At 43.3% G+C, this 25,887-nt stretch overlaps 1 protein-coding gene across 3 annotated transcripts in view; it reads left to right on the top strand.

Annotated features, from left to right (window-relative positions):
* The window catches only part of LOC147880456 (ARM repeat superfamily protein), a 97,483-nt gene that overhangs the window by 50,328 nt on the left and 21,268 nt on the right, over positions 1-25,887 (top strand). For all 3 annotated transcript variants that reach the window (XM_087370745.1, XM_087370743.1, XM_087370744.1), the window contains 2 exons: positions 11,697-11,771; positions 25,702-25,779. In XM_087370745.1, the coding sequence (XP_087226871.1) occupies positions 11,697-11,771; positions 25,702-25,779 (153 nt within the window). The remainder of the gene's footprint in view (positions 1-11,696; positions 11,772-25,701; positions 25,780-25,887) is intronic.

Raw genomic sequence — 25,887 nt, 5'->3', positions numbered from 1 at the left:
TCAGCCCATATGGTCTGTATGGGCTGTTCCATGCAGCCCTTTCTCCTGCTTGCTCTTCGCCCCCGGCTGCCTTCTCCTGTCCGCCCTAGTTACCTACCCCTTCCGCCCTTCTTCCCTCCCAGTCCTTCCTCCATTCAGTCCGTACAGCTTTTATAGCAACCAAGCAGTCTACATGGATGCCCGTAGACGTCCATACGGCTGGCTTGCACTCCCTCATCCTCACCCACCACTTTGTCTTGCCTTCCGCTCCACTACTCCTCCATGACTTCCTCACCTTCCTTTCATCAAATCATCCTGTCCTAGCCCTACTCAGGTCATTTTTACGCAGTGGTGGATTTTTCCTTTAAAAGGCTTATGTTGGCCTTCCATTTCAGATTCGCGAATGGCTTCATATTCAGCCAATCTCTCTTTCACCCCACTGGCATGAGAACATGTCTATTCTCTGAAGACGAGTTGCAGTAGCTCAAGGACATTCAAGTTGAGAGTGCGACCGCACTCTTTGTACACATCCATGGTTCTAACCTTTCTAGAAGCCAAGCTAGAGAATAGATATTGGAGCTCTTCCCTCGGATCTTTTCGTGCATATTTAGGAGTTCTACTTTTAGAGAGGGATTTCTTGTAGATGGTCTTTAGTCCTCTTCAGACTGCCTCTTCTATTTTGACAGCTAGTCACCTAGCCCTAGCTCCGAAAATATTTCTTACTCCCTCTTTATTGGGTTTTAAATGGTTAAGGAAGACGTATATGTGTATTCGTTTGTGAAGGGACAGTGGTATTTTCCCTGGATCTCGCATCATCTAGGGCAATGATGCTCGTCATTCTCCACCTCCCATGTGTCACAAAGCATGCAAAGTCTCACATTCCTACGATGTTGGGTGGCTGCATTGTAATGCCTAGATTTGAATTCCTTGTTAAGTGCTTTCACTTCTTTGTAAATTGGCCTTCTTTGAAGTATTTGGATTCATGGATCACTCTATTTACTTGTAGTTTTACTTGTGACTACAACCACAAGAACTATGAAATGGAAACAAAGAGAGACTGCACATGGTCTCAGGAAAAGGCCCTCTACTGTTGGGCAAAACGTCCAAGACTGAGATGAATACAAGGGGGTGGAACAAGGGCTAGATATAGCCCTTAGCCCCCATCCAGTCGGACCTCTAGATAGGTCGACCTGGTTGTGAAAGAGGGCCGATCCATAGGTCGGTCTGCCCCTACCTAGAAGTTGGGTAAAGAGGCATGGTGACCTAATCAAAAGGGTCGAGTCGACTGACCAGGGGTGACCTGCTCGATCCCCCATGATGTAGCATCATCTCTAGGGAGCTGGGTGTGCCGTTGGAGCATTTGTAGGAATCTGTCGTGTCAACCACCGTTCGCTGAGGTCTTTTGATAGCAATTACTTTTTTGAAAGAAGCCCTCTTGTCAGCACGAACATTGGAATCTTTAGCTGCATGCTCCCAGGCCAACAAGTGCATGGCCAACTCCTCATGGATGCTACTTTGATCAAAATCCTCCAAAGGTAACACGATCCAATCGATGTTGCCACTGAGCTATACAACCCCCCCAAGGCCTCCTCTGAGGTTCCAATCTGGTAGACCAACATCAAATCGATGAAACATGGTGTTGCGGGCATCCAACTGCTCACTAGGATCAAAGTCTATGGTGTCTAGGTCCCACTTTGACAATCTGACCCATCTGGATTCTCTATTAGTGTACCAACCAACTGCTGTAGCCGAACAATAGGAAACCCTCTTTAGGTCTACCAGACCCAACAATAGACAAAATGGTATGCATATGCTCACCCGAGTCATTGGAAAAATAATCTTGTGGCACAAGCTTCTACGTGAAAACCTGTGCCACTTCATCGTATGGCAAGTACTGTTGCCAAACACAAGCAAGAAATCCTCTAGGTGAAACTGGAATGCTGTCGGCAGCGCACCTTGCCACGTGTTGCTAGAAGGTAGGAACAATCGTGGTGACGAAAGTGAAATCTTTATCGGTCTTCTTTGTCCGCTCACTAGACGTTTCACGTTTTCTCTGAGGTCACCTGCCACTAGTAGCGACCTCTCGGACCATAGTTATCGCACGCATGCACCTCCTTGAGTGCTTCCTTCTCTGCATCTGTCTTTGTCTCAGAAGAAGTCCTTCTACTTTGGGTCCTCCCCCTTCCCCTGTTTTGCTACCGCCTTGGGAAGGGTCTGAAAGTGCTCCTCCTAGTCAAGCACCATAGCTACCAACTCGTTCCAAGTAAGCATATTCGTCCTACCATTGGCGATCAAGGATGAATAAAATGCGGAGTACAAGAAAGAAAGATAGGACTAACATAATGGCCTTGTCCTCAGATGATATCTCCTTTCCTGCTTGAAGGATCTCCTACTGAAGCTCTTGAAGCTTGTTGATGTGTTTCCGAATGGTTGATGACTTTGCGATATCCAACACTCTCATCTGGACCTCCAAAGAGACTCTCGTCATGGGAGAGTTCTATTGTACAAGGATGCCAAGTGCTCCCATATCCCTTTGGCTACCATCATGTGCTTAACATGATTAATGATTTGAGGAGTACAATTCAAGAAAATGAAAGAACGTACCCTTGTATCGACCTGGTCCCAGAGCTGAGCCAGATTTTTCTGTTTCCTGCTGTTCTAGGATCCATAGGTTTGCTTCAAGGGGATCTGGCCTTGGAACCCCCACCAAAATTAAGTCTGGAAGATCATATGACTGCATACACCGCAATTGTTTTAATCCAATTGACGGTCCACTGGAAAGGTGGGTAATACTGGAATCCTCACCTTGTTCTCTGCCATCTCAGGCAGGGTAGCCATGTTGGAAAGAAGAGAAAGTAGAACTGAGAAGAAGGAAGGAGAGAGGAGGGGCTAGAGAAGACAATGAAGAGGCTTGCAGCCTAAAGTGCCTTCACGCCTTTGCTGTCCTGGACCTAGAAATGCCTCCTCTCTGAAAACACCCTTCAAACACCTCGCCCCTTGTTGGACATCCAAACAGTCCACACCTCCTTACACTTCTCTTCAAACAACTCTGAACATCAGCCCGAGACTCCATGGAGTCTGTTGGCTCCAGGTGCCCTCCACGTCTCAGGTCTTCAGCCAATCCTTGGCCCTGATACCATGTGAGAGTGCAGCGGAATATTAACACCAAAAGGAGAGCAAACACCACAACCAAGAATTGCTGAATGGAAACAGAGAGAGACTGCATAAGATCTGAGGAAAAGGCCCTGTACTGCTGGACAAAACCTCCAAGACTGAAGGGAGCCTATATATAACCCTAGACCACATCCAGTCGGACCTCTAGATAGGCTGACCTGGCTGTCAAAGGGGGCTGACCCACAAGTTGGTCTGCCGCTACCCAGCTTCCACATCCAGTCGGACCTCTAGATAGGCTGACCTGGCTGTCAAAGGGGGCTGACCCACAAGTTGGTCTGCCGCTACCCAGAAGCTGGGTAGAGAGGCCTGGTAACCCGACCAGAAGGGTCAGTCTACTGACCAGGGGTGGCCAGGTTGGCCCCCCATGCTGGCCCAACTGAGACGCAGCCAAGGGCGACTCCATGCAGCATCCAAACAGATCCAAAGGACTCCGAAACATGCATTACACTGAGCCGTACAGAACCATACCATTCCAGGGTCATGTGCAGCACCCATGAAAGAGGCTGGAACCTCCACGAATCCCTACTAGGGGTACATGTCCAGATACACAGCCAAACCCCCTCCTACTCTAGCCTCATACAGGGCGGGCACAACCAGCCCTCACTCTACATATGATACATCAGGAGATGCTAACTCTAACATTACCTTCTATACTGCTCAAATCCACATCAACCTCAAGGTGTTAGTTAAAATTTCTTCTAGCTTTGTGATAGGCATTTTTCTTTGGCAAGAGCCACAACCTCAATGTAGGCCATCTCTTGCATATTGAAAGTAGCTCCAGGTAGGTTTTTGAAGCTGACTAGAGTCTTCAAACAGCCTAAAGTTGCTTGGCTGTGTGCGGCAAACCTTGAGCACATTTATCCTCAAAATTCGTTTGTATTTTGGCATTAGGTGTGTGCCTATACCAATATTTTTTCTAAAAAGAATAATTTTAGAAAATTGGGTGCTCGTTGGGTTTGAGGCAAAAAACTGGGTGACATATAAAAACAGCAAGACTTTGACAGCCCATATCTTGCCTTTGCCAATCTGAATGGGGTCTTGTCATATACCAAATCAAATGGCAAGGCATGGTTTGCATGAATAATGTGTTTGTTGAACAATATACCAAAGTTTCTTTATGAGAATAAGCATTTTATTTACTTATAGCTACTTTTTCCTATCGTCACCTTTTTCAGGCTATCATAGGATAGCATATAACCCTCCACTTGCATACCACCCGTTTACTTGTAAGCCCCCCATATGAGGAGAAGGCATTTGAGTAGCGCGGTTATCCGGTAGGTCTTGGTTTGGACACCAGATGGGGGCCATGTGGCATGATGACTGGACGGAGTTGGCACACTGCCAACTAGGCTACATGCAAGTGCGGGAAGGCATCCCATGACTGATTGCATTGAGGGTAGACGGAGCATTTCTCAAGGCAGTCCACTCTCAGGTTGCGGGGCCCGTTTGGAGCCCCAGATGATTCCGGATGGCTCTGGGCCGAACAGTAACCGTAGGTTTGTCGCTCTATTTTACGCACCGGTTCTATCGTGTGGTCAATGGCCTATTTCGGGACCGATCCCCAATCGGTCGTTTTGGGCGGACTGGGTCGGTCACCGAATTGAGCCTAACCGACTACAACTGGTGACTATATAAGAGCAAGCCCGTGAAGCCCATTTTATCACTGGCTACAGCAACCCTGAATCCTAAGCATCCAGCCTCCGTCCTCTACTGTTTTCAGCTCGCCATCGAAGCTTCTTTCATAGGAGCGCACGGTTGGGAGGCAGCGCCATCTATTGTATCAGTTTTACAGTAATCAAATTTTTGATTCTCCATACTATCTGTTTTTCTCTCTTGCACACGAGATCCTGTTATCTGTTGAGCACAGACGTATTGTTTTCTTACATGGCATCAGAGGGGAGGAGGCATGGACGGTCTTGAAAAATTAGTATGAGACCACGAATCAAACGCGGATTCAGAATCTGGAGACTTAACTTGCGAACGAGAAATTGTCTTAGTCTGAAGTGGCAGAGAAGTTCATCACCAGGGTGAAGAATCTGCGCGATGAGATGACTGCGATTGGCATCACCATCACCAGCGAGAATCTAGCACGAAGGTGCATACGGATTCTCCCACCAAAGTACCACGGTCTTGTTACGGCGCTGAATACACAGAACAGAAATCCGTCCCTCAACTTTGAGGATTTCAGCGTGATGCTTCTGGAGGAGGAGATGCATCAAAAGACGAGGACTGGAGAAGATTCGGCTTTCTATGCTGAATCAAAGAAAGGTAAGGGTAAGGACTCTAGTAACCCATCTTCTTCTGATGATAAAAAGACAAAGAAGAAGATCAAGTGCTTCTATTGCAACGAGGCAGGGCACAAGCAGAATGAGTGTCGAAAGAAGATTGTAGATGAGAAGAACGGAGTAAAGAAAAGAGTCCAGCAACAGCGCGCATGCAGTACCAGTAGAGCTGTTCGTAGCAATTGAGGAGATTTGCACGGAGGCAGTTCATGTACTTGCGGATGAATCTTGGATTATTGACAGTGGTACATCGCGCCACATGGCCAGTCGGAAGGATTGGTATACCTCTCTATAGTCGGTAGGGAATGACATCCTGGTAGCAGTCGGCAATGATACAAAATGTCCAGCAAAAGGAAAAGGTATGATTGCTCTCAAGTCATATGGAGTTGTAAAACAGTTGTTTGATGTTCTTTATGTGTCAGATATCAAGAGGAACTTGTCCGTTTTTGCGATCACAGATCGGGACCTCAAAGTTCAATTCGATAAGAATGGTGCACAGATTTTGGATCTTTAAGGGAAGGTCGTTGGTAAAGGTACACGGCGCAACAACATCTACGAACTCTCAGCTTTCAGTGCTCGAGCTGATGTGAAGAACACTAAGCTGTGGCATGAGAGGTTTGGTCATCTAAACCTTAGTTCTTTGAAGGAGATGCATAAAAGTGGAATGATTGCAGACCTACCAGAAATTACAGATCTGTCCGATGTATGTGAAGCTTGCATGATGGGCAAGCAGCATCGGCAGTTCTTTTCTAAAGAGGCCAGCAGGGCAAAGGCTCCTCTAGAGCTCGTTCACACGGACCTCTGCGGAAAGATGGAGACGGAAGCTTTGGGTGGTTCCTACTACTTCATGACGCTGATCGACGACTGCAGTAGAAGGATATGGATATACTTCTTGAAGACTAAAGACGAGGCTTTTAGTAAGTTCAAAGAATGGCATGTAATGGTCGAGAAAGAAACGGGAGGAAGGTGAAGAAATTGAGATCAGACAGAGGTGGAGAGTTCACATCAACTGAATTCGAAAGTTACTGTAAAAGTCACGGGATCAAGAGGCAGAAACCCCTGCCACATACATCACAACAAAATGGAGTAGCAGAAGGCAAGATGCGCGTCATCTGCGAAATAGGCAAGAGTATGATGAAAGGGATAGATTTGTCAAAGACTTTCTGGGCTGAAGCATGTAACACGGCAGTTTACATTTTGAATCATAGCTACACGAAGACTGTGAATGGGATGACTCCACTGCAGGTCTTTTTTGATAAGAAACCTTAAGCTGCATATTTCAGAGTTTTTGGATGTGATGGTTTTGTGCATGTTCCTGATGCTAACATGATTAAATGGGAACCGAAGAGTCGGAAGTGTATTTTCTTGGGCTACAGTGAAGAGGCGAAGGGTTACCGTCTCTATAACCTTGTTACCAAGAAGGTAATAGTAAGTCGCGATGTGGTCTTCTCAGAACAGCCGCATTAATTGGAGGAGGATGCTTCCTTCCCAGACAACGAAGATTAGGATATCCATCTAGTACCACCACCAACAGCAGACCGAACTCCCCTAACGGTGCTTGGGAGGATTCAAGATAAAGAAGATGAAGAAGAGCCTGCAGAATCACAACGACAACGGTCATTCTCGAAGTGGGTAAAGCAGCTTTTGGACGACAGAGAACCTCCAGCCATTGAGGAGGAACCATCCGAACACCGCCGGTCCAAGAGATTAGAGGAGCAAAAAAGGGTGCAGGAACACGTGGTCAACTACGCTTTGATAACAAAGGTGATCCGTGCTGATGAACCCAAGTGTCTTGAAGAGACACATGGTGATGATAGGTGAATGGAGACTATGCAGTCGGAGTATGGCTCCATAATGAAGAACAACACTTGGAACCTTGTGGATTGTCCACCAAAACGCAAGGTAATCGCCACCAAGTGGGTGTATAAGATCAAGTACAAGTTCGACGGCACGTTGGATAAGTACAAGGCTCGGCTCGTGACAAAAGGATTCGCATACATGGTTGTGATTATTAGGATACTTTTGCTCCCACAGCTCCACTAACCACAATTCGCAGTGTTTTGGCTTTAGCTGCCCAGGGAAGTTCGCTCGTGTTTCAGATGGATGTAAAATTCATCTTTTTGAATGGAGATCTCAAGGAGGAAGTATATGTGGAACAACCATCATGTTTTGTGATCCTCGGTTCAGAAGGTAAAGTCTGTTTGGGGATTGAAGTTTGGCAAGAGCCAAAACAGATCTTCATTTCACAGCTGAAGTATGCTGGAGAGATACTGAATACATTTGGTATGGTTGAGTGCAAGATAGTTGGTACCCCTATGGAGATTGACGTAAAGCTCTCAAACGAGGATTCATCACCACTGGTGGACGAAGCGAAGTATAAAAGGCTTATGGAAAGTTTGATTTACTTGTGCAACACGCGGACGGACATTAGTTCTGTGACTGGTGTACTAAGCAGGTTTTTCAATAAGCGTCGGGAGAACCATTGGAGGACAAGGATGCGGGTGCTGAAATACATCAAAGGCACACTTGATTATGGCATCACCCATACCAAGGACAACATCTTGATCGGATTCTGTGACTCGGATTGGGCAGGAGATGTGGACAGTAAGAGATCAGTGACATGTTACTGTTTCTCACTTGGATTTGGAGTTGTGTCATGGGTCAGCAAGAAGCAACCTACAGTTGCTCTTTCTTCTACCGAGAGTGAGTACAAAAAATTAGTATGCTTTACTTCTTGTGAGGCAGTGTGGTTGAGGAGGATTTCAGGGGACATGGGTGTAGTGCAGAACAAGCCTACGCAGTTATCATGTGACAATCAGAGTTGCATGGCGATTGCAAAGAACCCTGTGCTCCATGCTCGCACAAAACATATTGAGATTCAATATCACTTTGTACGCGAGCTTATCATGGATGGAGAGGTCGACTTGGTGTACTGTCCGACTACAGAGAATGCTGCAGGCATCTTCACGAAGTCTCTTGGAAGAGACTTGCTGGAGAGGCATCTTCATCGACTTGGCATTGGGTCGAAAAAGTAAGTTCACTTGCGGGTGGACATTGAGGGGGGTGTTAGATATCAATGCTCCACTCTCGTGTAACTACGCGGGAACCAGCTAACTCTACTTGTAAGCCCCCCATATGAGTAGCTCGGTTATCCGATAGGTCCTGGTTTGGATACCAGATGGGGGTCATGTGTGGCCTGATGGCTGGACGGATTTGGCACATTGTCAACTAGGCTACATGCAAGTGTGGGAAGGCATCCCATGATTAATCGCATTGAGGGTAGTGGCAGCATTGGTGAGTCCTTAGGTCAGTGATCTGCTGCAGAAGAGAGGTTGGGAGAGCTTATAGGCTGCATGTAGGTAAGGTTGCCCCTTCAGATGGATTGCCATTATGCAGCGTCAGAGGACTCCTCCATTGTCACAAGTCATGGATAATGTTAGGTAAATTCAACAGGGGTTGATTGTGTGTTATGAACATCCTTATGTGTGATGATGATACGGTTGAATATCTGCAAGATGAGGTGGCAAAGTGAATGATGCTAACCTTGGAGCCCTTTTGGATGATGCTTTAGAGGACATGCTCTTTTTGAGTATACATGGTTCTTGCTCTGGCGGGGTAAGTGTTCGTGTGAAAAAATACTTGGATGATCAGCTGAATTGCATTCTTATGATGATATGTCAGCATTTGTTTCCTCGGAGGAGTGCAAGCACTTGTATACGGGTTGTGTAGGGTGATATCAAAAGTATGGTTGATGTTGAGTTAGATACTGTACTTGATGTTGCAAGGATGGATGTTGCTCTTGTGGTTGGTGATGCCAAGAACATGTGTGTTTTTCATGAATGTCAAGGAGGTGGTTTCGATCTCCTGTGTGGTATATTGGACCTGAATGCAAGTGTATATGCAAAACAACGCAGGCAAGAAGATGAACGAAAGGTTGATGAAAAGCTGTCCGCTGTTCTGGATGATGCATTGTAGGTGATTCTTATAGGGGGTGTGAGAGAGTGATGAATATGTAAATGTGGGTGAGATGCATGAGAAGATGGCAGTCCTTGATGGGCGGGTCGGATTATTCTTAGCAAGTTGATGTTACTAAGAGTAAATGCATAGCATAAGGAGGTGGCACAGCATACAAGCGCCTACATTGATCCGGGAGGACAAGAAAATGAAGTGGAGCTTTTTCAGTTCGCATGGGTGCTGAGTATGCATTGCATACTTGGCAGCTGGGGGGGCAATATCTCATGTGAAAATTTAGTTAATGGCTATATGGGGTCTTTTGTGGGTCTGAGCAGCATTGGTGGGTGCGGCTGTGTCGGGGCTTTTGTAAGCCCATCTCTGTGTCTAGAGGGAGGTGGGGGATCGCGGGGGCTTTAGGGTGTGACTCGTTTCACAGCAATGGGTCACCAGAGCTTGGTCTAGGTAATTAAATGCTTTGTGAAACCTTTCCCTCTACAATTTTCTATGAAATCTTACTCGTAAAGGACAGCAAAGACACTCTTTTCTCTCCCTCTCTCCCTCTCTCAACAGATTCACTAGGGCCCAGGACAATCGTCGGGCTGGACCTCCCCGAAGGTTTTTATTACTTGAGAGAAAACTGAGTACATGAGTTCAGCGTAGAAGTTGTACATACAAAATTCAAACGTGAATTTCAATTACATGAGCTCTGAGGCTCCCCTTCTTGGCAACAAGCCACTTGTCAATTTCTACTTTACTTTCCTAATTACATGCCACTAAGGGCAACTCTGGAGTCTTCGAAGCACTTGGTCACGCGAACTGCCTCCTAGACTCTTGGTAGGCTCCATTGCGCTTAGGAAAATCACTCTTCCTAGTACTTGCAACAATTAATTAAAGCGCAGCACCATGGCATCCATTAATTGTTAGCGCTTTGCATGTAAATAACACATTGTGGACTAATTCTAGTCACGGTGGGCGTCCCCACTGAACACATGTGCACACATAACAAATTAAAAAAAATATATTTATATTTATTCTCTGGTTGACCGGAGTCAACACTCTTGATTATAATTAAGTCTCATTTATTCCTTTCGTCCCTTCTCTGGGTCCTTTAAATATTCTCGAAAAATAGGGGTATCCGTATGTATCCATTGCCTACTCATGGTATACATGATGTTCCCTGGTGATTCTAAGGCATAGTCCATTGGGTATTCAATGGTATATTTCATGGGTCTACAATTAACTATATATTAATCCCAATATGGATATCGATTTCCATATATTAATGGAACAATTCCATATCCATGGTAGTCCGATTAGTATAATGGAGTGCCCTTCTCATTAAAATGACCAGGAGTAATTAACTAGTGCATACCCCATTTGACCAAGGGTCGAGGCGCCTTAATTATAGTTAAGTCTCTCCAACCGAAGTTGGCACAACTCTCCAAACGAAGTTGGCACATCTTGGTTAACCGTAGTTAACCCTCTTGGAAATAAACCAAGTCTTGTTGACCGAAGTCAACACTCTCTGACCGTAGTCAGCTCTGTGGTTCTCTGGTTAACTGTAGTTAACCCTGTTGGTAATAAACCAAGTCTCCCTGACCGAAGTCGGGTTTACTTGACCAGAGTCAAGTATCTTTGACTGTAGTCAATTCTCTGACCATTAAAAGAACTCTTTGACCATAATTAGCACATATGAAAACTCTTTAATTATGATCAAATAAATGGTCAACTAGGATATTTACATGATGGTGACACATTGACTAGGGATTGTGTTCCTATTCCCATGGTGGGGGGGGGGGCTAGAGTGGTTTGTTATGGGCCCAAGGGCCATTAGTAAATGGTAGGGAGAGGAGCATCAAGAAATTTGGAGAGGGAGGGTTTTCTATAGGGAGGATCTTGTAGATAGGGGGCGGTTAGAATGGAATTCAATTTCAAATGCTCTCTTCTTCTTTCACCTTTGCGTGGATCCGGAAATCTCTGAAATGGAAAGCCACGTTTATATTACTTACCACACAAAGGGTTCTCAAAGGGTAAAGATCTACTTGAAAATTGCAAAGGCAAGGGTTTGGTGGAGTGTATCTCTTTTGAAGGTTTTGAGTTTAAGAATAAACTGTGCTGAGGTAGGGCATGCTATTTTTATGTAGTCACAGATTATGTTTAAATTGTGCAGTTTAAAGCATGAATGAGTGCATGAAGCTGGTCTCTTTAATAATTGTTTATGTTGTTCTTGGGCACTGCTTAGTGTTCTTGTTATCAAAGGCTGCAATATAGCACCCATAATTTTTAAAGCTCGAAAGCTATTTGCAGGATGTTCATCCAATGCAAGAGCGTGTGATTTCATCAACCTTTGATGCTGTGTCAAATATTCTGGAAACCGGTCCGGTGAGTAATCAGTAGGTCCTTAATATTGCTTTATGACGCTTGTTATGAATGTTGTGACACTAGTTATTGTAGTGTTACCTTATGCAAGTGGTTGTCAAGGCTCATCAAATTTCTGTGATTATGTACTGAGCATAAACATGGAGTTGAATCATCCCTTTGATAGTACAACTTCCAAGTATACAGGAACTTTCTTCATGTATTGTTTCACTTGTAAAGAAGTTGGAGGAGCTGTAAATTTTTTTGCATAATTTGCTAATAAATTATCCGTAATTTTTGAATCTATCATTACTCCTTGGCTAAGTTAGTGCAGTTATGTTAAAGGCTACCTTGCTAAACTACAAAACTAACTACCAAATTTGAAATTCTTCATCTAGGAACTTTTTCCTTGAGAATAGAGCTTGTGGTTGATATGATACCATACTCAAAGCACATTCTCTTTGCATCCTCACACGTTTCAAGAATCTCATAGTCATTATATTAACAAAGAACCTTTTTGAAGCGTAAATGCGTGGAGGAGAGTGAGACTAACCACAAGAGTGGTGGGTGTGAATCCAGAAGCAAGGGCACACCACAACCCTCAAGAGTATATTAGGTAAGGCATTAGGGTGGAACCGGTTCAGAGTGAACCGTGTTCACACTGTAACCTGTATATATGAGGTGGCACAGGGCCTTAACCCCAACAACCTCCCACCTAAAGGCAATGTGCCTCAAAACAAAAAAGAAATTACAGCAAGTACATATAGAATGTACAAGGCCAGAACGTGATATAGGGCCTATCCAACACCCATCAGTGTCCTGCAATGTGCAAATCGCTCTGCTGGCAAGGTCTTAGTGAAAAGATCCGCAGGGTTATCATCAGTATGGATTTTGACAAGTTCTAACAACTTGTCATGCAATACCTCACGAATAAAGTAGTACTTAACATCAATGTGCTTGGTCTTCTGATCAAAGACCGGATTCTTTGCCAACATAATAGCACTCTGGCTATCACAATGCAAAGAAGGAATATCCCCTGAAAAACCCAAGTCTCCCACCAGATGTGAAAGCCATATGGCCTCCTTGCAAGCCTCAGTGGCTGCAATATACTCTGCCTCCGTGGTAGACAATGCTGTGCATCTCTGTAACTTGGATATCCATGAAATAGCACCACCAGTGAAAGTAAACACGTAGCCCGTGGTGGACTTACGATTGTTTGCATGCCCTGCATAATCTGAATCTGTGTATCCATGCACTTGTGCATCTTGTTTGCCAAAACATATGCACACATCTTGAGACCCCTTAAGGTATCTCAATATACCCTTAATTGCCTCCCAATGCCTCTTACCGGGGTTAGCCATATATCTACTGACCACTCCCACTGCAAAAGCAATATCTGGTCTAGTAGCAACCATGGCATACATCAGACTGCCACATGCAGAAGAATAAGGAACCTTGGCCATATTAGCCCTTTCATCATTTGATTGAGGGCTGTCCTTTTGGCTGAGTTTCAAATATGGAGGCAATGGTGTGCTCAAAGCCTTCCCCTTATCCATATAGAGCAAACGCTCCTCTGGAGTTTGTGCATGTTGACTTGTGCGGTAAGATGCCTACACAGGCCTTAGGGGGATCTTCCTATTTTTTATTGATTGTCGATGACTATAGTAGGAAGATGTGGGTATACTTTTTTCGCGAAAAGGCTCAAGCTTTTGGTAAATTTAAAGAATGGCTATAGCTTGTTGGAAATGAAACAGGGAGAAAAGTGAAGAAAATCAGATCGGATGGTGGTGGTGAGTTTGTTTCTACAGAGTTTGGAGATTTTTGCAAGAGCAAAGGGATCAAGCGACAAAGGACGACACCACATACGCCTCAACAAAATTCGATTGTTGAACGTCGAATGTGGACCACCATGGAGATGGGGAGGTGTATGTTGAAAGGTGCTGGACTGCCAAACCACTTTTAGGTTGAGGCTGTCAATACTGCAGTTTACATCCTTAATCACAGTTATACAAAGGCACTCAAAGGTAAAACACCACATGAGGCTTACAGTAGTAAGAAGCCATCTATCTCCCACTTTAGAATGTTTGGGTGTGAATGCTATGCGCATGTACTAGACAAAGAGAGAAACAAGCTACAACCAAAAAGCACCAAATGTATCTTCTTAATATCTTTATTTTATGGCATTTCCCATATTTTGAGTGCAACAAAAATAGGTAAATAGTGAATTTCTTAGAGGGCCCCAAAATGAGTTCCCTTCTTTCCTAATGGGGAGAGGGGGAGGTGGGTGTGTGCGTGGGAGGGTGGGTGTGGGAGAGGGTGGGAGAGGGGGAGGTGGGAGAGGGGGAGAGGGGAGAGTGGGAGAGGGTGGGAGTGGGAGTGGGAGAGGGGGAGGTGGGAGAGGGGTGGGTAGGAGAGGCGAATGGAAGAGAAGGTAGTTAGATGGAGGGGCCAATGGGAGAGAAGATAATGGGATGAAAGTGGTAATGGGAGAGGAGATAATGAGATGTAAGGACCAATGAGAGAGAAGCACTTAAACCCTAGTTTTTCTTATATATACCCTCCTCCTCTCATTCTTTCTCTCCCATTTCAATAGGAAGAGCAAGAGGAGAAGTAACAGGAGGAGCAAGATCAAAATCATGTACAATGAGACATTTCAATCTCAACTTTCTTTCAGGTGCTTTTTTCAAATTCTCATCTTTGAAACTTTTATTCTGGAGAGAGAATCTAGAGAGCAAAAGAAGAGAGAGAGAGAGAGAGAGAGAGGGGGGGGGGGAGAGGAGAGCACTTGAGGAGAAGGGGAGAGAGAGAGACGGGGGGGAGGGAGAGGAGACCGAGAGAGAGAGAGAAAGAGAGAGAAGAAGAAGAAGAAGAATATATTATCGTCCTCTGAAGACCAAAACCGGCCTATGGGACCTGAGCAATACAATATCACAAGTACATGAAAGCTCCTCCCGAAGATGGGAGGGTGGAAAGAGAAACCACCTTCTAGGATTCAGGTGGATTCCTATGCTTGAAGAGCTTATACACAAATGTCCCTAAAGCTGAAGGTGACCCTTTATGCAGCAAATCAGCCAGTTTGTTATGTCCCTCAAGGAGGTGATTGAACTCTTCCCTAATGTGTGCATAGTGAGGGCATATCATTACCATGTGTTCTTCTGTTTCAACCATACCTTGATCACATAGTTGGCATATTCTACTCTCCCTTGGCATCTTTTTCCATCCCCCTGTTTCTATTTGCAGCTGGTGTGATCGGGTGCGAAGTGAGGCTAAAGCCCTCCGTTTATGCACTGCTATAGGTGTACATATGTACTTCTGCGTTGTTGTCTCCCTTCCTGTATAAATTGACCAATATTCGGGGTTGATATATGTGCGATAGTACTCAAATTTATCTTTGTTTTCTGCTGTTTGCCATTTCCTGTGTAGTGCATTCAGCAGGTCATAATGAAAAGCCTCTTCATCAATCTCCTCTGAAGAGTAGTTTAAATACTCTTCTACTTCCCACTTCTTGAACCATTTTTTTAGGTCCTGTGCCCATCCGGATGTCAAAATCTTGCCCTTGTTTGTCTTTTGAAGCTTCTGACTTTCATTCCATGCTCTCTTTGGTAGCCTTTTATTATCCATGCACTTGACCTTTGTGATGTATCTGAGTACTCTCTTCAGAGCATGTAGCTCTATGGGTATACATCCTGTCTCTAGGAGTAACAAAGAGTATGGTGTAGTAGCCTTGATGCCCAGGTGCCTCCTAATGAAAGACTTTTGCATTTTCTCTATCTCATTCCACGTTGATGGAGATATACTCCCACCCCATACCTCTACTCCGTAGAGTACTGTCTGTATCACATATGCCCCAAAGATCATATTTCGTACTTGCCACCTTCTCGTATTGCTATTGTTGCACTCATTTTCAAATTGGAAGTATTTTGCCCATCCTGCATCAAGTCTCCGTTGCACACAGCTGTTCCATCTATTATTGGCGGGGATTTCAATACCCAAGTATTTGAATGAGTGCACTGTCTCAATGGGTTGTCCTTTATATAAGATTTGGAGGGGGCTGCTTGGCTGTATAGTCTTGACTATCATGAGTTTAGTTTTGTTGACATTAATAGCCATCCCACTCTCTGCACAAAATATGCTGAAGATATCCATCATTTTTTGCATCTTACTTTCACTATCAGTGAAAACAACCACATCATCTGCGTAAAGAAGCAACCAAATCACGAGACCTGCTAGATGAGGGCTGTATAACTCATCTTTACATGCTTCTTCATTCACCAACTCCTCAAGTCTATCAATGCATAGGCCGAACAAAGTGGGTGAGAGCGGACATCCTTGTTTTACCCCCATATTACTATAGAACTCTTGTGACATCCCATCCTTACATTTTAGTTGACATTTTACTTTCTCATAAAGTCTAAAGACAGCAAACCTTATTTCCTCGGGCACCCCTATGCATTCCAAGGGGGGGGGAGGAGAGCGCAAGGGGAGAGGAAGAGAGAGAGAGAGAGAGAGAGAGAGAGGAGATGAAGAATAAAAAATCTTACCAAGGAGGAGGAGCAACAACTAAGGAGTGAGCAACGATCAAGGAGGGATGACAGAGCGGCGATCAAGGAGGTATAGTAGAGGAGAGAGGTTTTGATGGAGGGATGTGGGAGTGACTATCAAGGAGGGATATTAAAGGAGAGAGGTTTTGATGTAGATTAGAGACAATGATTGATATAGGAGTAGAGGCAAGGATCAAGGAGGGAGATTAAAGGCGACTAAAGAGAAGATATGAATGACTAAATGTCAAAACTTGAATAAACAAAACTTTGTGTTGAAATATAGAATGTACATTCGTGTGTGAAAAGACAAACATGTCGAAACTTGAATAAACAAAACGTTGAAATATAGTATTTACCTTAGTGTGTGGAAAGACAAACATGTCGAAAGTAGTTACCAAGGAGCTTGGTGACGAACAAATGTACTTGTGAAATGTAGAAGTTAGTAGTAGAAGACAAACTTATCAAATATAGTAGAAAAACAAATGTACTTTGTATTGGAATATAGAAAGTAGAATTTCAAATTTCCTACCTTTTTAAAAATTGAAGAATTTTAAAATTTCTACCTTTTTAAAAATTGAAAATTAGTTTTGCTTACATTTTCAACTTACTACTTTATTTTCTCAATTGAAACTTATGGAATAGAGAGTTGGAGAAAGATGAAGAGGCATGGGATGTATCTTTCTCAAAAAGTAATTTGATTCAAAAGGGCACTTTACTCAAAATAAAAATTGAAAAAGACAACATTATAATGATGACTTACACAAAGTCAAAAATTAGCAATAGAATGTTTCTTCTTTCAAAGAAAGATGCAAAGCACTTTGTGATGCCACATCCAAAAGCACCCCAATTTCTTAAATCGGTGCCTACATTGGAGATCCTGGGAGGAATTTCCCATTGAAGAAGCACAAAAAATGTATTCGAAGATAATTCTTGAATACTTTCAGGGTGCCATAGTACAATGTTCAACTTCATTTGAGGAACCTAAGGTACAAGGATCCACACATGAGACACCTAAGGTGCAAGGATCCACACATGAGACCGGAAGGGAAGTGGATGAGACACGCCATGTAGACTTGGTTTAGGGTCATATAGATGAGAGAAGACCTGGAGTGGATGAGACAAAACATGTAGCATTGGATGAGGGTCTTGTACACGTGGATGCTTACAGGGGATCCACAGATGAGATAGGAAGTGCATTGGCCAAGACACGACATGCATCAAATGGGATGAAACATGCACATGCATCCTTTGTTCATGGTATTATTCACTTAAATTATATAATGCATGAAGTTGATGGGATAACAGGACAAGTGCAACCCTTAAGTACACTTGAAGTGGAGGCAATAGAAGAAGAAGTAGGGCGGGGTTTAGAGCCGTTTAGATAGTCCCCTTAAAAAATAAACCACAATGTCAAATGCGAAAAGCGAGTATTTCACAAGCTATAGCTTGAAGTGCTATGATAGCTATAAGTACTAAAAAAAGAGGTCGTTCCTCTATAAAGAAAGGATGAAGAGAAGAGGAAGAGCATGAAGAAGTGGAGGGTCAAGTAATAGACTCAGATTCAAAAACAAAAATGATGTCAATGAAGAACCTAAATCTTTAATTAAATGAGATAGTGATAGATGACGATCCAAGATACATATGGGGCCAGAAGACTTATGTTGTACATGCTTCATCGGTGGTGAAAGCAAGCATCTTCACCAATAGTAGGATTTTATATAAAGCCTATGCTGAAAAGCCTTTTGAGACTTTGATTTATGGGAAAAAACTAGTTTCAAATGTGGTTATCCATCTAAGGGCATATTAGCCAATCAAAGGAGATTCTAGTCAATCCATCTCTTTCCAGTAGCCTAAAGATTTTGAGATAGAATTCACTAAGTTCCTCGAAAAACAACTTCCCTCAATTTAGGAAGGACAATGTTTAGTGGATGATCCAAGATAAGATATATAGAATGCAAGGAGAAATTTCTTAGCTTACTGCGTATTTGAGCCCATAGATATTCAGCACTATGCTTATTCTTGTAATGAGCATTCTAAGATATTCAGCACTATGCTTATTCTTGTAATGAGCATTCTAGAGAGGCATACAATAAAGAAGAAATTACTTATGACCTTCATGAATGTGCCTCAATTCCAATACTATTATGCAAGAATTTGTATCCTCAAAAATGAGAAAAAATATTCGATTGAGTTGGAAAGAGTTAATCATGACATTCATGTGCTATGAAAGTTTACTTCCACTTTAGAGATGTTGGTCAAAGCTAGGACTATATGGAAAACTTTTAATGCTCCTATGATGACCACACTTAAACGAACTGCTACTAAAGTAAAAGTGGAGAATCTTGTTGACTTTTACACATGCTTGAGTGCAAATTTACCGAGGGAAAAGCAAGAAATGATAGAGGTGATGATAAGTTTTAAGACAGCAAGGGACAGGTATCAAGACTACACAAGTATACTTTTCTACAGTGATGAAGTTTTTTATCAGATAGCAAAAGTATGTCTTGCATGTGAGAAGGGAGATGTCACATATGAGACTCCCTCATTTATTAAAGACAAGACAAAGAAGAATGAGAAAAAAGAGATGACGGCTCTGATGTGGAGGTCTATAAGAAACTTGCGAGACAAGTACGCAAGTATAGCTATAGAGAAATTAATGTCCAAAGAATGATTTGTTGGCAAAAGTGACAAACATACTTACATGGAAGATTGCATCATCCAATAGGTCAAGCGTGATGCAGTAAAGAGTGCGATTGAATATTCGCTGACAAAAAAAATAATTCTAATCAATCAATGTAAAGTTGATCATAATATTGTGAAATAGATGGCATCAACTTTATCGTCAGGGTTAAACAAAAGGCTTGGGTGCATGCCACACATATGGGTGAAGGTAGAAGAGGATGGGTTAGAAGTTACTCCTTCTATGATGAATGACATCCCAAAAAATGTGCATGCATAGAATGTGATTTGCATCACCAAGATCCTTCATGTCGAAGGTTTTGTGCAGTTTTGCCTTCAAGGCATTCATATCAATAGATGACTTCCCAGCAATAAGCATATCATCCACATAAAGAATGAGTATAAGAAGACTACCATCTTTTGTCTTCTTAGTGTAGAGACAATGATCATGATCAGACCGTCTGAATCCTTGTGCTTTCATGAAAGCATCAAACTTGTGATACCACTCTCTGGGTGCCTGCTTGAGCCCATAGAGACTCTTCTGCAATTTGCATACAAGTTCTTCTTTTCGCTTGACTTGATATCCCTCTGGTTGCTGCATATAAATATCCTCGTGAAGGTCTCCATGAAGGAAGGCCGTCTTCACGTCCATTTGGACAAGATCCATGTCCTGACAAGCAACCAAAGCTAAAACAGTCCTCAATGTAGTCATCTTGACTACAGGAGAAAAGATTTCATCAAAGTCAACTCCCTTTTCCTGTTTGAACCCCTTAGTAACTAATCTTGCTTTGTACTTGGGCTTAGCATCCCCTGGAGTGATCTTCAACCTATAAACCCATTGGCATGGTAGGACTTTCTGGCCTGCAGGCAGCTGCACTAGATTCCATGTCTGATTCTTCTCAAGAGATTGCATTTTTGAAACCATGGCTTTCTGCCAATTCTTTGCGTCTTCCCTCTTCATGGCTTCTTTAAAGCACGAGGGCTCACCACAATCTGTCACCATGATGTAATCATCAAGTGCATTCACCCCTGGAACAAACCTGTCAGGCATCCGGGACACCCTGGTGCTCCGCCTAACCCAACCATCTTGATTAGGTGGCTGATTTACTTGCTGTTCCTGCATATTTTGGGGCTGTACAGCCTGCTCTGGAAGCACATCTTGCTGAATCTCAGGCTGCATTTGTGGTTCTTCCTGTGGAGGATAATATGGAGCATTAAAAGCCGGAGGTGGCTGCTGATTTTGACCATTTTGGACAGCATTTTGATTGGCATTTTGTGGTTGTGCTGAAGGTCCTTCCTCCTCAAAAATGACTCTTCTCGCTCCAATGGTATTGATAGGCTGTTTTTGCATCCTATCTTCTCGAAAAATCACATCATTGCTCCTCACAATCTTGTGAGATTCAGGGTCCCACAACCTGTAACCCATCTCTCCATTGTCACCATACCCAAGAAAGATACACTTGTGTGACTTTGGGTCTAATTTGCTGCGTATTTCCCTTCTGATATGCATAAAGGCCTGGCAGCCAAACACCCTGAGATGTTTGTAAGAGGGTGGCTTTCCGGACCACACCTCCTCAGGTACCTTCAAATCCAAGGCCCGGTTGGGTACCTATTGATGAGATGTACTGCTGTCTTAACAGCTTCTGCCCAAAAACCATGGGTCAATCCTGCTTGTGAGAGCATGCTAAGAGTCCTCTCTTGAATGGTCCTATTTGCCCTTTCAGCCACGCCATTTTGTGGAGGATTGTAGGGAGCGGGCAACTCCCTCTTTATCCCCTTCTCATCACAAAATGTAGTAAATTCCCTTGAGAGGTATTCCCCTCCATTATCAGACCTGAGGCATTTTGAGCTTCTTTCCTGTCTGATTCTCAACAAGTGCCAACCAAGTCTTGAAGACTTTGAACACATCACTCTTATGCTTAATGGGATAGACCCATATCTTCCTTGATGCATCATCAATAAAGGTGACAAAATACTTGGCACCGCCCAAAGAAAGATTGGGCATTTCACATACATCTGTATGTACCAAAGTTAGGACTTCTTGCTTAACATTTCCAGCCTTTTTATGGGCTGATTGCTTATGTTTGCCATAAATACAATGATCACATGCTGAAAAATCAGAAAAATTAAGTCTCGGCAAGTAACCCAAAGAAGACAATACTTTCATTCCTTTTTGGCTTATATGGCCCAACCGGCTATGCCACAATGAAGTGTGTGGCTGCTCGGTCACATGGATTACATTAGCATCAACACCCTCAACATACAGTGGATACAAGGTGCCTGATTTGCAGCCCTTGGCCACAACCATATTTCCCTTAAGCACCTTCCACATAGAATTACCAAATTGGGTGAGATACCTTGCATCATCAAGCTGCCCAATGGATATCAAGCTCTTCCTGAGCTGTGGCACATGTCTCACATTGTGCAATACAAATTCAGAACCATTTGGGAATTTTAGATGCACATCCCCAATACCAACAACGTCACAGGCATAATCATTCCCAAGTTTCACGCATCCTTTCTTCCCTGCATCATACGAAGCAAACCACTGCTCATGAGGAGTAACATGATAGGATGCACCTGAGTCTAATAGCCAATCCTGTGCATATGAGCCATCATTGGCCACAAGAAAAGAACTATCACCAGAGGAGGCAACAAGTATGACATTGTCATTATCTTCATCATTGCTAATCACTGCATTGAGCTCCTCAAGTTTAGCCTTGCCCTTGGTGTCTTTGGCATCTCTTTTCGCATCTTTGTCCTCTTCTTTTCTTTCCTTATCCTTGCCTTTGTTTTTCAGCTGAAAACAGTCCCTTTTAATATGCCCCTTCTTATGGCAGTAGTGGCATTCAAGGTTCTTCCGAGGACGGGACTGACTGCGAGATTTCCCTTTATTTTGGTTTTCCCCTCTATTTTGCTGCCTACCTCTGCCCACAGCCAATGCACTTGCATTCTTATTTTCACTGCTATTCTTACGCCTCACCTCTTCCTGCAGAAGAGCGCTTTCCACATCTTGGCATGACAATCCTGTGAAAGCAGGGGCTGAATTGCTTATGGCTGTAGCAAAAGTATCCCAACTGTCAGGGAGGGTACTCAAGAGAAAAATGGCCTTCACCTCATCATCAAAATTCATTTTCTGATTTGTGAGTTGGCTGAATATAGAGTGAAACTCATTGAGGTGAAGTGAGAGGGCTGTCCCCTCTTTCATGCTTAGTTTCATAAGCCTCTTCAACCAAAACACTTTACTAGCTACACTCTGACTCTCGAAAAGGGACTCAAGTTTTTTCCATATGCTGTAAGCGGTGGCTTCATTCTCTACATTGAAGTAGATCTTCTTTGAGATGGTCAAAAGAATGGTACTCTTGGCCTTCTCATTCATGGTTTCCCACTGAAGGTCACTAACTTCATCGGGCTTGATCCCTTTATACTTGATAGGCATATTTTGATATTTCTGGACCAACACATTATATATTTGGTTCTTCCAATAAGAGAAATTTGCATTCCCCTCCAACTTCTCGATGTTCCAATAGTTGCCTTCGTTGCTTGAAGACATAATGATAAGCTAAAGTAGAAGCAAATAAATACACCTAAGGCACAGAGAGCCTCAAAGTCACGTGCTGTGACTTAATGCAATGTTGTCCACTCTCCAAAACTGATTGCAAAATCTCATCTTTTGTCACTGCATTTGACACATAGACATGTAAATCCCCTTCCAAAACTGTTTATAACGGCCAATAACACCAATTTGAGCAAAAGCCCTTTGTTTTGGCGTCTATTGAAGAGAAATTTCGTCAAATAGGCACCCACAAGTGCGTACAAGCATTCTAGCGTCAAAAGCCCCAAATTTCTTGCATGCAATTTCTCCAAATTCGGAGAATGCACCACGATGTGCACCCAATCCTCAAGTTTCTGCCCAGAATATCCAGTGGTGCTCCCAATTCCAGCTGACCAATGCCGGGCCAAAAGAATGGGCCAGCCATGAGATGGTTTGCTCCATAGTTGAAGCGAGAGGAGCAAAGCTGTAGACGTTCTCTTTAGACCGGGGATCCACTACTGTAGCGTAGAAAGTGAAGACCAGATCGGCTTCGACGCTCTTTCTCTGTGTGTTGCTCTGCTGCGCAGCAGCACTTGCGGCAGCCGATCACTTGCCTTACTCCCCTGAAGACCTCGAGTCAGAGAGCAGGCTCTCTCTGCGCTATTTGACGCCTAGAACGGAAAGCATGGCAAGCACTACGTGGCTGATAGGGCTCCGGAGAAGGAAAGACGCTTCGAAATCTTGAAAGCGCTGGGCCTCACCCGCTTTGCGGACCTCACGAACGAGGAGTTCAAATCATCGAGCTTCTTCGGTCTGAGCCGTTGCAGGGCATCACAGGAAGCGGCAGTGTGGTAACTTGCAAGGAGCAAGAGGGTAGGAGCAACTGAGGCAAAGCGTGCGCAAAGCTTGCTTCATGGGGGTGTGCAAAGCCTGCTTCACGAACTATAGGCGAAGACGAAAGACTCTCTGACTTTCTCCAGAATCCGCTTGCTTCATGAGAGTGCGCAAAGCTTGCTTCGAGCTATAGGACGAGAGACTCTCTGACTTTCTCCACAGTCTAAGCTTGCAAATGCTCTTCCAAGCACGATGGAATACTATACAGACTTCGCTACTGCAGCTCCTATTACGAGCCTGGCAGCAAAGGCTATGCTCCAAAGCAACACATGCCGAAGCTCTACGTTCTGAGGTAGGCAAAGACTGTAGACACTCTCTCAACAAAGACCACACTCTCCGAATTTGCTCTGATACCAGTTGAAGCGTAAACGCGTGGAGGAGAGTGAGACTAACCACAAGAGTGGTGGGTGTGAATCCAGAAGCAAGGGCACACCACAACCCTCAAGAGTATATTAGGATAGGCATTAGGGTGGAACCGGTTCAGAGTGAACCGTGTTCACACTGTAACCTGTAATAAAAAAGTGTATATGAGGTGGCACAGGGCCTTAACCCCAACACTTTTTTAAGTTCATACTCAATTTATTGATTAGGAATTCACATCATAAGTGGGCATGCATAGGGATAGCTTAGATATATGATATGGGATTGGGAGCTGAGGCTCTAGCCTTGTCGTCCCTCATATCATTGAAGGGTGCATTTATAGTGGTGTGGTAATTCATGTAAGTCAGCTTTAGGTTTAAAGTCTCAAGGGTATTCTCATAAGATATAATCTCTCCATATCTCTAGAAATGATGGTTTGTCGAGAAATATACATATTTGTGTCTTGATGAGTCTTGAGATCTTGGATCTTGTAGGCATGTAGATCAGATTGCAATTCATCTAGGAAGCCTTTGATGGTTGGAGTAAGCGATGAGTGAGAGCAAATTGGGTGCAGGAGAGCAAGATAAGGCTAGAAGCCAAGTTAAGATTAGCCAGGAAGGTAAGAGACTGAGTGAGAGCACTATTTAAGAGCAAGGATGCATTAAAAAGCTAAAAGTTGTTAACCTAAATAAAGTAAGAAAGCTAGCTTAATGGAAAGCAAATCAAATATCTAAACAAATATTTAAATCTATATTGAATCAAATTAATACTTGATTAATCCACTGATTCTTAAATTTTTTTAATGTTTTTCCATTACCTCTTTACCCATGCACACAACTAATAAGCATTGGGCTTAGATCAAACAATTATCCTAGGCTTGCGATGCTCATAAGTTGACCTAGACAACTCGAATTAAACCCCAACGCTAGCCATCAAAGTGTTCTAGCTAACATGTGTGTGAGTGACCAAGGCACTACTAAAATAACTCTGTACGCTCAAAAGATAAAGGTCGCAGATATCACATCCACCTCATGTTTATACACTAAGTGATCTCAATGTGTCGTCATCAGGCTAAGCATGATCACATAACATACCATGGCCCACTCCAAAAGGCTGACCATAGGTGCTAGGTAAGTGAATAAGTCTTGAGGGTATAGTAAACCCTTGTGGATGTGCAAAGTGTCTCAATCTTATAAGGCAAGTGGAGGGTGATATGGTAGCTGCCAATAGTTAAAAGCCTTGTAAATTCACTCCATGTGAAGTCCAACTCATGCTCTAGCTATCAACATTTTATCACCAAGCTGTGATTCTTTGAACGATATCTCAGGAGTTGGCTAGACTATGGAAAGGTCTAGGGCAACTGAAAGGCCCTCACCATGAGATGGTGAAGTCATCTAGTTGATGACGGAGAAGCCAGGGCCATGGAAAGCTACACCACATGCAAAATAGTAAATACTATGAATGACTAAGTCAGAAGAATAATGGCGAGTTGACAATTCCGGCATTGAACTGATGATGACTTGTGCACAATGTTTGCTGAAAAAGGTAATTGCTAGTGTGTGAAGTCTTGTAACAAGAACTATCAAGAAAGTTCACATGTTCATGCTCAAAATAATACATGAAATAAATGGAACATAATATATATAAAATGATTCATGAAAGATGTAGGTTTGTAATAGACGCATTCGGGTGATTCATGGACAAGATTACATATTTTGATGTTAACTTGCGCCTAAGGGATGTAATTTTTAAAATTGAAACTGTGTGAGTGTAGAGAAGTATCGTCCTTCCTTTGGACCCGGATGGAGATTTTTACAGTTCTTCAACAAAAGATAGATTAATTTCCAACCCTCTCATGATGAAAAAGAAAGTTTTAATCAGCTGATTAAGTATTCCTGGTATTGTCCCTTGCTATTGTTCTAAAATTATGATTATATTGTTGCAGGGTTGGCATCTCATTTCCTCACATTTTTCTCCTTTGTTGGAGGGCTCTATTTTTCCGGCTCTTAGACTACAAGAAAAGGTGTGGAAACTCTTAATGTTTAGTCAAGAAAATGCATGCCAAACTTTTGTGCAGTGATGAAGTTTAAAAACTGATGTCTCCAAAAAAGATATGTAGATGAGAGCAAAC

This window comes from Dipteris shenzhenensis, chromosome 32 (genome assembly GCF_047967505.1).
Source record: "Dipteris shenzhenensis isolate YYH24624 ecotype China chromosome 32, Dip_SZ_1.0, whole genome shotgun sequence".
NCBI lineage: Eukaryota > Viridiplantae > Streptophyta > Polypodiopsida > Gleicheniales > Dipteridaceae > Dipteris > Dipteris shenzhenensis.
Note: the sequence above shows the minus strand (reverse complement) of the source record. Positions and strands in the feature narration are given on the sequence as shown.